The following is a 12,743-nucleotide window of genomic DNA, read 5'->3' on the forward strand; positions in this document are numbered from 1 at the left end:
GAGAAAGCATAGGCAGATAACATTTTGGCCATCAAAGATGTTAAGACCCAACAAAAAAATAATTAAACCTCAAAACCCCTCAGAGAGGTAGGCAAACTGAGGGTTTATGCAGCATCCTGTGCTTGAGCTGCAGTGCCCCAGCCCAAGAACAAGCAGCAGAAGAAGCTCCTTTCTCTCTCTCAGGGAACAAAAGTTTACAGCCTTGACATGAACAGCTCACAGCCTCAGCACGAGGATGCAGGGCACAAACGACTGGAGAGATGCTGCAGTAACACCACCAGGATGATCTGTGACATTGCTGCTTTTTCCCACCCAGGACAGATACCTTTTATCTGTCTGCAGGAGAGAAGTGTGCAGTCCTGGGCCACTGTGGAAAGCCAAGTCTAAACTCCACACAAATTCTGCCTCTTATATTTGTGTGGCTTTGTCTGCTGAGCACTTAAAAAATCAATTAGAGGCTAAGCTTCCTACCACTAACAGTGGAAAAACAAGGCACAGAAGGGAAGCTGTGCATCAGCCAAGACCTATGCCTCTTGAACTGGGGTCAGAGGGGAAAAAAGGTGTTGCAAGGAAACATGTAACATGGAGAATTTTAGGCTTTTGGAGTCCACATTTGGTTTTTAATGTAAAACAGTGTGGCAAATTTGTTTCTGAGAAGTGTATCCAAGCCATCTCTTTTATTTATCTACAGATTTTCATATTTAGATTACCTCTTAATGCTTCTTCCTTCATGACATCCCTCTGCATACAGCACCTTTCCCTCTTGTTTCCAGGTAACCTTCCCCATTGCTTCCTCCACAGTGCTTCAGAGCTCACCTCTCGAACATCCCAGCAGTTTCAGGCAGTTTTCCTGATGTATCCCCCTTTAGCAATTCCCACCACACTGCTCCTGTTGTGCCCTCTTCCCCATCTTGCTCCTCTGCAGAAATTTCTTTCCTCATTATCCCCATGCCCATGAGGCAACCCCCTTCCACAGGAGGCTGCAGAAATGGTGCAGCTGGTTTCTCCTTCAGGCACTCCAGGCTTTCCCCAGCACGACTGTTTGGGTGTTTGGTTGTGTGCTTTGTTTGTTTGTGTGTTTGGGTGACAGACAGACAGACAACTTGCTATTGTCCGAGGACTCACCCATGGTTCATCCCGGAATTCTCTTAGTTAAAAGAGTTGCAAATGGGGAGGCAATTACACAGTGCAATCACTAAGTGGACACTCTTAGAACTGGAGAGTTTTGGAGAACCTCACAATGTGGAATTTATGAATTTTATCAAAGACAAATCTTCCACTGCTACTACAAGGGTAAGCTGGTTCAGGTGGGCAAAACACTTAAGCCACTACTTTCTGATGGCTTTGGTATGAAGAAATAAACTTGCTGCATGTTTACAAGCAGGTAAATATTACTCTGTGGGTATTTTGATGAAGAAGATACACATGACTGCAGACCCTTTACAATCAATCTTCTCATCACAGTTTCATGTGGAGATAGTAAATGCAGTGCAGCTGCCTGGTTCAGGTCCTGATACCCACTGATGCTGAATGTCTATGCAGCAATGAAAGAGAACTTAATTAAGTGGCATATGTATATATAAATAAACTATATAAATGTTGAACATAATCAGTTAATTAGAAATAGAGCTTTCAGTGCAAGCACCTGTGGTTATGGCTATGCACTGGCCTAAGCCTCTCCACAACAGGGGGATCTTAGAGAGCAGGATTGCTTCCAAGCAACTGCATGTGTTGCCAAGCTGTCTTTGTCCCCACAATTATGCTTTGCTATTAACATGATTCACAAAAGAACAAATAAAACACACTGCAACAAGCCTTTGCTATCACTGGAAGCACATTTTGCTGTGTGAGTGGCAGTCCTCTAAAGAATGATGTTCTGCAGATGTCTCCATTTTGGAGGCTGCTTTAGTGGACACTAACAAAGTATCTCTGGATGTCAAAACTTCAAGAGAACATGTCAAATCACTTTCCAACATCCTGGAGCTGAAGTGATTACAATACTTCTTTTATTACTAAGAAAATAATCATACTTGTCCCGATGTAAAGCAATGGGATCTTTCATGCAAGTGAGGTGTGTGCAGAGCAGCAATACATACAAATGTGGAAAACATATGTGATGACTTAATATCATTAATTTGACCAAACAGAGTGCAGAGCATAACAGCAGATGTGAATGCTCTCTGTGTGCACCAGTGCTACAGCAGAGCATCAAACACGGTTTTGCACGCATCTAAACAAAGGAGTTTGCTTAAGGGGTCTGTACAATTAAAAGCCTACAACTCAACCCAAGAGAACTGGAATTCCCTTCCACTCGGTGAAGCATCTGGCCTGATTGCTGGTGGCTGCTGATCACTGCCATGTCATCACTCTAAAGCCGTGAAACATCCCCGCCACCGTGTTAATTAGCTCCCCTTGCAAAGTGCTTAAGCCACAGAGCGAGGTTACTCACGTGATGTCTCTGCGCTGATAACAACCTTGAAGAAGGCAAGCGATCAGGTCGCTGATAAACTCCACATCATCCCCGTGAAGAGCAGCTTCCAGTTCCTAATGAGCAGAAAGGAGAGGGGGGAAAAAAAAAAAATCCAACCATTAAACTAATTCCTTAGAATTTCCTGCTAGCTCATCAAGACCGAAAAGATCCAAACAGCCTCATGTATGTGTACAGCAGCAGAACACACATGGGTAAACTGACCTTCCTCATCATTAAAAATACTGCTTCTACTACCTCTTCATCGTAAGAGTTTATGGAAGACCTTGAAAGGCTTTTACTGAATGTCACTCTCCGGCCAGAAGACTGATGCTTTTGTCTGGACGCAGAAAAACAGGGTTCAGTGAGGGTGAGATACACTACAGCCTAATAAGAAAGGCACGATTTCTCCCATGTTCACCTGATGGACAGGAATCAACACTTTCATTCTCCTGTTTTACCTCCACTCACTAAGGTTGGTGAGCTCAATTTAAAAGATGTGCTCAGAAAGCTGGGCCCTAAAAGCCACTTACAACCCAGAAGTAGCAGTTTCAGATGGATTGCCAGAAATGGCTGAAAGCTAGCAAGCAAATGCCTCAAAGAAAAGCAGACACTTTGATTATTTAACTTATTTTCCATTGGGTTCTGTTTTTTTCCAATTCCAGTAAAAGAGAAATGATGGAGGGAGGTCAGACTTTGTGACCCAAAATCTCAATCCTCGACAAACAATATCACAGCTTATTATTGCATAGTGGAGTTCACAAAGATGCAAGGCAAAACTGATCCACAAAAAGGATAAACTCCTAAAATTTAGTTATTATGAATTTTGCACATATTGTGAGAAAAATCTTTTTTCCAGCTTTGTTTTCCAAATATTATTTGGTTAATTATAGTTTTATTTGTATGCCAAAGAATTATTCACAGTGAGAAAAATCCACTTTCTATAAGTCTTATCATCACTAGCATACAGCATTTAACAAGATTTAATATGGATAAACAATATAGGCATAATAAGCTATTCTTTTTTGGGTTTCAGAGTAAATAATGGGTTGAATACAAATTCCTACTTGAATGTTACTCAACAGACTGTTACACAAATAGCTAAGCTAATGGCTAGAGAATAAAGGTTAATGGCCAGAGAATAAAGGATAAACGTTTTGGCACTTACCCAATAAAGAAGAGAAAGTGCTTTTTTTATTAGACCGCAGTAACTGCAGTAATAAAATTATTGATAACAGATTGCAACTTAAATGCCGCTTGTAGTTTTTTATTGGAAATGAATTAATGGCATATTTTCATTACCAACACTGCTCTTATTTACCTCTTGTGCAACATGCAAAGTGCTTCAGGAGCCTGACACCTGCCCTGTGAAGAATGTACTAAACACATCTGTTAGATGTGGAAACTGGAGGTAAGGAAAAGCCACGGTGCCACTGAGATAGGGAAAGTACCAGGAACCTCTGTTCTCTGCCTCTAGATGAGCACCCTGCCTAATGACAACTTAATACAAAAACTGCAATTGCTGCCTGTCAGCCTTTGGACAGAGTGGTATTATTGTTGTACAAATAGTAATCACGCTATATAAATAGTAATTACTGAGTGAATTCACTTAGAATCATAGAATGTCCTGAGTTGGAAGGGACCCAAAAGGACTGAGTCCAGCTCCTGGCCCTGGCCCTACTTACCACTTGATAAGTGGCTAGTATTTTAGAGGTGTTGACTTACTTTATTTGTAAAATATTTTAGTGGACATATGCCTTCTATAAATATCCCTGGGGGAGAGGGGAGCAGGGAGGACTTGAAGCATGTGATATGTTAAACCATCCCAGGTGTGTTACCACATTACCACAATAAACTTGCAGCTTGTGAAAAATGACATGTTAGAACCCAGAATGATGGAAAGTGAGTCTCTAGGATGCCTCCCTGCATTCAGCCTCTCCCCCATCCACATACACTTGTTCATTAAAGCTGTCAGTCAGCAGTCTGCCCCTGCTAGGATGTGACAGCCTTTTGTATGAAGGAATATTTAAACTGCTTCCCGTGAGCCTTTTCAGCCTGTTTGACTAACACTCCTCGAGCAGTGGCCACCACTGCCTCAGACAGCCCCTATCTGCAGCCATTGTTTTCCAGGCCAGGAGAGCAACCTTTACATTTTTGGAGTTTTGGGTCACCCCAGGAGCAGGGGGACACTCCTGGGGCATTGGGCAAGGACGAAAACACCTGGATGGGCTGTCCCCTCTGCCTCTCTCCTGCTGCTTTCTCTCTCTCAGAAGAGTGCTCCTAGTCCTTGTCTCCATGGCAGGTGTAGCAGCAATTTTGGGGACCCGACCCAGAGCCAGATGGATGTCACAGCCCCCAAAGACCAGTGTGGGGCTGGGTGCAGAGTGCTGGGTTAAGGGGCTCTGGAACAAGCCAAGATGAATCAGCACACACAGAGCATGGGGCCAGTGAAGGTCCATCCCTGGCAAGGGTGAGGCTGTCGGTTTTTCTACAGAAAGAAGCTGCACTGTGCTCCCCAATGCCATGGGTGCTTCCTGGAGCCCATCCTGGTCCTCTGCTCCCTGCCAACAGTGACACTCAGTGACAGAATGTCACAGAAAAGGCACAGTCCAAGGATTACCGTGATGATTTGTCTTGGAAAAAAGATACTGACATTGTCCTACGTTTTAACTATTGCTGCTTGTGACAGAAGGGTAAGAGCAGTGAGGAGAACCTGATGAATGAACCCAGGGTTTGAACAATGAACCCAGGGTTGGGTCAATTGGCCCTGTTTATCTGATTGTCACAGTTTTCTATCCCACTGGATTATCCAGTTTCCTGTCCCAAAACACCTAAATTCTAGACTCTTCCCACACACTCAGAGAGCTGTGGGAATGACAAGACACACTAGGAAGATGTGATGCAAGTCTTAACATCTCAGGGGCACAAACAATGAGTTAGTATCCCTTCAGGTTTTCACCTAATGCTTCAGCCCACAGGAAGGGCTTTGCAGGAGGATTTTTCCTCCTTTGTAGGAGGATTTTTCCAGCCCTCTCCTCTGACAAGGGACAGCAAGCAGCACACTGCTCAAGCAGCACATCTAAACAGAGGTAGATGAAGTGATGCCAGGGACTCTCAGGAGAAAGAAACCACTAAAACCCCCCTGGTCCTAAGGGCAAACCCTGCCCCAGTCACCCATCCCCACACTCCTCCAGCTTGGCCAGGATGAGTGGCTCAGCTTCCTCCCCGCCACCATCCTCCCCACGCCTCCAATCCTTTTGTTTTTCCCCTTTTCTCTTTGAGCACTGAGCTGTGAGCACAGAAATCTGAACCTTGCCAAAACGCTTTGGGGACAGCACAGAAAGGAAACAGAAGAGGCAGCAAATCAGCAGAGGAAAAGGGGGGGACACATATCTCCTCCTCCTCCTCTAGCTGGAGAGAGCAACAGACAGGAGAAAAGCAGGATTCTCCCCCTCTCCAGCTGGCGTCACACCTCATTAGGGAAAAGCCTGTTTAACGTCTTTCCCTCCCCCCAGCCCGGTACTAAATCCCCCCTGAGTCAGGCAAGGATTGTTGGGAAGAGGCAATCACCAGAGCAAGGGTGGGAGCCAGGGTGGCCACCTCTCCCAGGAGGAGTGCTGGCCCAAAGCAGCGTGAGAGGCACCAGCCTATCCCTCCCCACACCCTGGCAGAGAGGGCTGGGACAGAAGGGCTGGTACCCCACTCCTGCTGCCTGCCCCACACCCAGCACTCGGGCAGGGATGGTTAACCCCAGCAGCTGGGGGCCTGGAACACACGGTGCTTTGGATGCCTTTTTGATATCTGCCCGGATTTTTGAGAGGGAGGAGAGTCAACCTTCCCGATGAAAGTAAACAAATGAGTCCACAACAGTGACGCCACTGTCACCAAGCCAGCATGGGGTGACCACGGGGCTGCTGCACGTGCTGCTTTTTGAGCTGTGGAAAGCAGCCAGCCAGCCTCCAGCTCCTGCTCCAGCAAGCTGAGTGTGCAGAGGACAGCCTCACAAAGCTCCATTTCCAAAGACAGACTCCTCCAAACCTGCAAGAGCCCGGTGTGAGCAGGCTGGGGGCTGAGGTACAGGACTACAGTTTAGAGGTTTCTTCTGTGCTGGAGCTGAATCATCTCTAACTGAATGTGATGGACATAACGAGTTTAAGCACAGCTAAGCCTTGTCCAAGTTAGCCATCAGTTTAAAAACCTCAATCCCTTCAGCTCTATTTCCATACCACTGCTGTTAGCAGCTTTCCATTGCAATGCTCCATAGTGACTCAACAGGCTTTTGCAGAGGCTTTAGGAGATCACCAAAAGCTACCAGCGGGACGTGCTGAGCCAGCCCCAGCCCATGTTCTGAGATTTCAATGCCGTCACCGAGTCAAGCCAGGATGTTCTTTTCCCCTCACAGATAATTAATGACAACAGGCATCAGGGCAAAAGTTTGGCAAACTCGTGCCAAAGGGGACTGAGATTGGGCAAGAAGATAGAAAGTCAACTGCAGGCCTGAAATGCTTCCAAGAAGCACCGTTTATCCCTGCTGGTGTGAAGTCAGTGACTGTCAGTGTGCTCAGCCCCTAGGACCTTCTCAGAATGCCTGAGAGAACCAAGCCCCCACTCAGCACACTGCCTGCAGCCCAGTGCCATGTTCTCCCTGCTTGGGATTCCTGCCATCATATGGAAATAGTTTCCAAAATATGAAGCATACTGAGAGTGTTTTGTATGACAAGCCAGGAGGGCACTGCAGGGCGTTAGGGGTGTTCCTAGGGCCATGGTACCCTACAAGGGCAAACAGCAGTGGATTTAGCTGGCTGCCAAAAATGCAGAAAGAAGTTATGGCTCCTGGTCCTGATGGAGTCTCCCAGACATGCCATCTTAATTTCAAGTGGCTGTTGGAAACACTGTGTGTTATCCAAGTCTGCAGCTGGATGCACCTCTCCCACCTTCCCCACAGTCCTGCAGGAGCCTGCACGCTGCCCTCTCGCTCTGTGACTCTCCACAGCTTTAAGGTTTCTAAGCTGAAAGGATCCCCAGTCTCTCCACGGTGCCTTTCCCCAGCAAGGAAAATGGATGCTAAATGCCCTCCCTGTGCTCCTGGCAGTGGGGATGAAGTGTCAGCAGCTGCCTTACAGAAGCATCATCATCTTCACCTCACCCTCAGGACCACAAACTCAGAGGGAGCCACGCTGGCCTTCTACAGTAGGTTTGGGGTGTGAAGTGAAGAGGTTAATGACACTCATCACCACAGAGGTCCCAGCTCCTCTCTCAGCCTCCCTTCTGGTGTGTGTGAGGTCAAGGGATGAAGAAAAAATACCTAAGGGAGGAAAAAAGCTGTCTTGTCAGAAGGGAATTATCATTTGGGGAGGAGGACAAAGAAAGAGCAGAAAAGGTATTCCCTTTTCCTGTTTCTTCAGGTTCCCCCTTAATGTCTGTCAGTGTCTTCTGAAACATCTACCTTCCTCGACTTTCTGAAAGCAGACTTAAGGCTATTTGGAACATGTTGTAAAATGAGAGCATAATGTTACTCCGGGGCTAGGCAGAAGTGTGAGATGACAGCTTTGTATGAGGGAGATTGGCTATAAACAGAAAGCCAGGGAGAATTTGTTGTTTTGCCTCCACATTACGGGTGTTTGCAAAGAACAAATCCCCCACACCCCCACCAGTGCCACCAGCACAAGGGGGAACGTCAGCCATCCTCTCCTCCAGCAGCTCCCTCCAGATATGAAAGGGGATGCAACAGACACCGAGTTCTGCTCAGCTCAGCCTCAGTAGGTTTGCAAATGCAAACTGTTTGCCATGCCAGTGGGCATTCTGGTCGGGCTAGAATTTTCCAGACTTGGTTTATAGGCAAACTTACATTTTGTCTTTCTTTAACCCCTCTATCAGGATGCTTAATACTCTGAGACCACCGTGCTCTCTGTGTACCACCTACCCCACTTACCAGAACAGTTGGAGTTCTCCATCACAATAACCTGCTGCCTGATCTCTCCCTTGGGACAGGAACCCTCCCTATTTGCACAGCATGATGCTCCTTGCTCTCCAAGTGGAATTTTTCATTGCTGTGTAATACAAACACAAACGAGCAGCTCACGCTGGGTGGCTAAACTGTACTGAAAAGAGATTTCAGACTGATCAATCCAGTCTCCCTCATGCCCCATACCCATGTACCAGTGCTAATAATGCTTTCTTCTCCTCCCACCTCATCTTGCCTGCAGTGCAAGCGATTTGAGAACTACATTTGTTATGAATGTATGCATTGTCATCACTTTTAAGATGTAAAACTGCTACTCGTTCCATTTCTTGCCCTTGGCAAGGAACCCTTTCAGATGGACAGGGTGCATCTGAAGCTCTGAAGTAAGAAGTGATTAGTTTCTGTTTAGTAGTTAGGTACTAGTACTTCATGCCTCCAAAGCAGTTGCCATCCCAGAGCATCAAAGCATTTCAAGAACACTCAGTAAAGCCTTGTAGCACCTGGGAGGGCACACACCCCCATGCAGAGCAATTTTACAGACAGCCCAGCTGACACAAAGCCCAGCATCCACACCATGGGTATGCTTCACTCAGTGGTGGGGCTGACACTTGATGCCACTGCAATCATCCTTCTTTTTCCATAGATTTATGAGCAGCCAAAGCCTTTGGAGCTCGTGCTATTTCCCTCCAAAGGATAATTTCTCCCTTTCAGAATAATCCCCTCTTCCTTCAGTGCAGATAATCTACGCCATTTACCATAAGCCAGTTACTCTGGCTGAGGGGCAAGCATTGCACTTGGCACTGAGCTGGCTTTGCAGAAAATTTCAGGCTCAGCAGAACCTCCAGCCTTTGGTTTGCAGACCTCTTACAGACCCCATAGAAGACTTCCAAGAGGCCTGTGAAGGGCAAATAAGAAAAACAAGCCTATCACCAGTCTGCTTAAATTTCTAATCAGGGGTCTATACCTTTATGAGAGAAGTATTGGCACTGTGGTCTTAAAAAAAAAAAAACAAACCAAAACAATGCCCTCCTCCCCTCCCCATCCCGAAGTGGCTGACTACTATTGCCCAAGCCACAAGTTCAACTCCTCCAGCTGAAAATAGCCTCCAAACACAACAGTGTGAGAGGAAACACAGTCTGTTTGAATTGCATCCTGTTTGCCTCACCCTCAGACAGAAAAGAAATCATTTATTATCTCCTAGAAAGGCCCTCTCCCAGTAGCTGTGCTTGTATGGAGTATCAGAAGTATTCAGACCATTAAACTACTCTCAGACTACACTGGTTTAGGATTTTCGTTTTTTTTTTCTGGGAAGACAAAGTGAGAAAAGTGATGAGCAGACAGCTAGAGATTGGTACCATTCTGAAACTAACCCAAAATATTGTATAGATTATATATCACCAATATATAATCACTAATAATAACTCATGGCAGTCTCATGCCAGCAGTACCTCGCTAGTAAAACCCAACCAAAACAACCTCGAACTCTTTCTCTCCACATATGCTGGATTTAGCATTCCCATTTATGGGCTAAGTACTACCAGCAGTTAAAGACTAAAAATTCTAGCAAATGATTTACACAGCTCTTTGGGTGAGCACAGTCCTGTTGGTGGGAAACAGCATCAGCTCTACCTGTTTTGACAATGTTTCTTGAAACAGCACCAGCGGGTTAGCGATGGTCCCTCCCCAGACAATTCAGCTGCACGATAAATAAAGAACAGCTGATCCTGCCATGTCACCATCTCCTGTGGTAAGAGGCTTCCTGGGTACCTAGTGGGAGTTCTGCTAAGCTTTTAAGCCCATTGGAAACGTGGGGAACAGTCTGTAGCTCCAAAGCCAAGAGGCTCGAAGTAATAATCCGATTTCAAAGCTCCTCCTCCTCTCCAGCCAAAGGCAGCAAGGGAGGATGAGATCAGACTGTAGATGCTCTTCATTTTAGGTCTGGCCATTGCACTCATCTGCTCAGCATGAGCACTGGGAAGGGAAAGGATGAGTGCCAAAATCTGGAATGGATTGCTCAGCTAAAGTTTCTGCAAGGATTTCAAAACTTACTGGGAAAATAATTTTTTTTAAGGGAATTTTCACTGGTTTTGATACAGCTGGACTGGTCTATCTAAGCAACATCCACTTTTGTAGTTCATGCACTGGCCAAAACTCTTGGGGGATTTAGTCCCTGCCATCAGGCACTTCTGAGGCACCAGGGCATTCAAACTATTCAGCTGGTTTGTACCCTCCCCAAAACTTCTCTTGTATCAGCAAGCAGTGCTGCTCCCCTCTGCAGGATGTTATTAGCTGCCAGGTGATATGCAAGCCATGAAACAACTTATCTCCACGAGCCTGGAGATAGAAAGTCCAGATCATCCCTTAAGGATTCAGGTGATTTCCTGGCATCCCTTCTGCCCCTCAAACCAAAACAACGACCTGGCTTTTGAATGGAAGAAGACAGGTGCTTGCTCATCACTGCCTGAAAAAGTAAAATAAAATTCAGATATAAATAGGATGTAAAGCCTTGCTTTTCCCCTTCAATCTGATCTCCACAGCCAGCCATTCTTCTGCCTCTCCTTGGATGCTGTGCAGAGTGCAGCTCACAGCATACACACCACAAACAAGCCCTACTCAGTGGGGACAGTGGCCTGGAAGTGCTGCCAGCACTGAAAACTCTTCCTTGCTCTGGGTGGGACAAAACGAAAGCCACCAGGGGAGAGGGACACAGGTACCCCACGTGTTTCTGCCACTGCCGAGATGAAAGGTGGGTGAGTTCCACCACAGTGCAACAACGAAATCCAAGTTCCAGCAACTTTTTTATTTTTTCTACTAATTTAGCAAAGAAGGATTTGAAAAAGTATGAGATAGCTGCCTACTGCTATCAACCCTGATGGATCAGGCAGGCAGCTACTTGCATCTGTGAGCTGCCTCTTTGCACTGGGCTTAGTCTCAAGCTTAAGTTTTAAAAACACTTCCATGGCCTAACAGTTGCTAGAACTAGAGCTAATAGGTCTTTTCCATATTCTTAGATCAGTGCCTGTTCTCCTCTGGATTCCAAAAGCATAATCTTGCTTATCTATCAGACTTTCTGAATTTATTGCAGGCTTATGCAGTCCAGAAATACTTCAATGCAAAAATTAATGGCCTTTATGCAATTTTTTAAAAAAAATTATTACAACAAACACAGATGCTACCACCTTATTGAGATGTATATGCACTAAGGGATAGGCTTGAAATAGGAAATGGTGTTTCAAGCCACTTGAATATTGTAATGCAAGTCACACAGAGCTGGCTTCCTAAGGCACACCACTGCAGGATCCAATGTCAAAATAAATACAAGAAGTTATCTCCCCCAGTTCACACTCTATCTTCAGCCCTGTCCAAAAAGATCTGTATTTCACTGGATATAGGGGAAAGACCACTTTCCCATAGCTTTTAAAGACTGGCTGGGGTTCAGAGCCTCTACCCCAGTGGCTGCTACCACCTATTATACCTTTCCTCTCTGGCATCCTGTGGAACACACGGTGCTGCCCTAATGAAAGTCCAAACAGGACCCATCAGAGTTACCTGGTGACCCAGGCAACTGCTCTTGGGGCTAGGAGCAGTCTGGGAATTTCCTTTCCCTTCCCCAGAGCTGGGGAAAAGCAGGGGGAGAAGGAGGAGCCTAAAAAAAAACAAAACAAAAAGCTGACACTCCCAGGGTTTAGAGTCAGAATAAAGGGCAAAAACTCACTTGCAGCACTGCAAGCACCTCAACATTGTCCCCATGGCCCGAGGTGGCCATGAACCACCATCCACTTCCACTCCCATCTGGAAGGAGCTTGGCTCACACGTGTTTTTGCCAAGGGAAACAGCACAGAGCCCTTTGCGTGCTTAGGAGACACGCTCTGCGTTTCACTGCACATCTGGCAAGGCTGCTCCATAAAAAAGGTGATGGAGTGCTTGTGGCTCTCCTTCCAGAGCACGGGATTAAAAAGCTTCTTCAACGCACACGCCATGTAGGAATTCTTCTCCAGCTTAATTTAAAGCTGTCTTTATAGCCAATAAATTTGCAGATTGCTACAAACACTTGGCCATTTACACAATAATAGTTCTATCTGCCAGAAACGGCAAATAATTATTATGATGATGTTCATAAATGTTAATGATAACTGCACTCTTAAAACACATATTATAAAAAGCATTGTAATTTGAGAGAAGGGCAGTAAACTATTGTCCAGACACAGAAAAAACCAGCTCTATTCCTATAATACTTATTCTAAATACATTAGTTGGAGTACCTTTTTCTTCTAAATTTTCCTGACATCCAGAATATGAAAAAAAGAAAAAAAA

The 12,743-nt window shown here is 45.6% G+C and overlaps 1 protein-coding gene across 1 annotated transcript in view; it reads right to left on the reverse strand.

The window, feature by feature from the left end:
• The window catches only part of LOC148223509 (uncharacterized), a 67,158-nt gene that overhangs the window by 17,508 nt on the left and 36,907 nt on the right, over positions 1–12,743 (reverse strand). The window contains exons 2-3 of the mRNA XM_088166046.1: positions 2,693–2,807; positions 2,450–2,544 (exon numbers count right to left, since the gene is read on the reverse strand). Of these exons, the coding sequence (XP_088022172.1) occupies positions 2,450–2,544; positions 2,693–2,807 (210 nt within the window). The remainder of the gene's footprint in view (positions 1–2,449; positions 2,545–2,692; positions 2,808–12,743) is intronic.

The sequence above is a fragment of the Sturnus vulgaris genome, chromosome 5, assembly GCF_052056855.1.
Source record: "Sturnus vulgaris isolate bStuVul1 chromosome 5, bStuVul1.hap1, whole genome shotgun sequence".
Lineage (NCBI taxonomy): Eukaryota > Metazoa > Chordata > Aves > Passeriformes > Sturnidae > Sturnus > Sturnus vulgaris.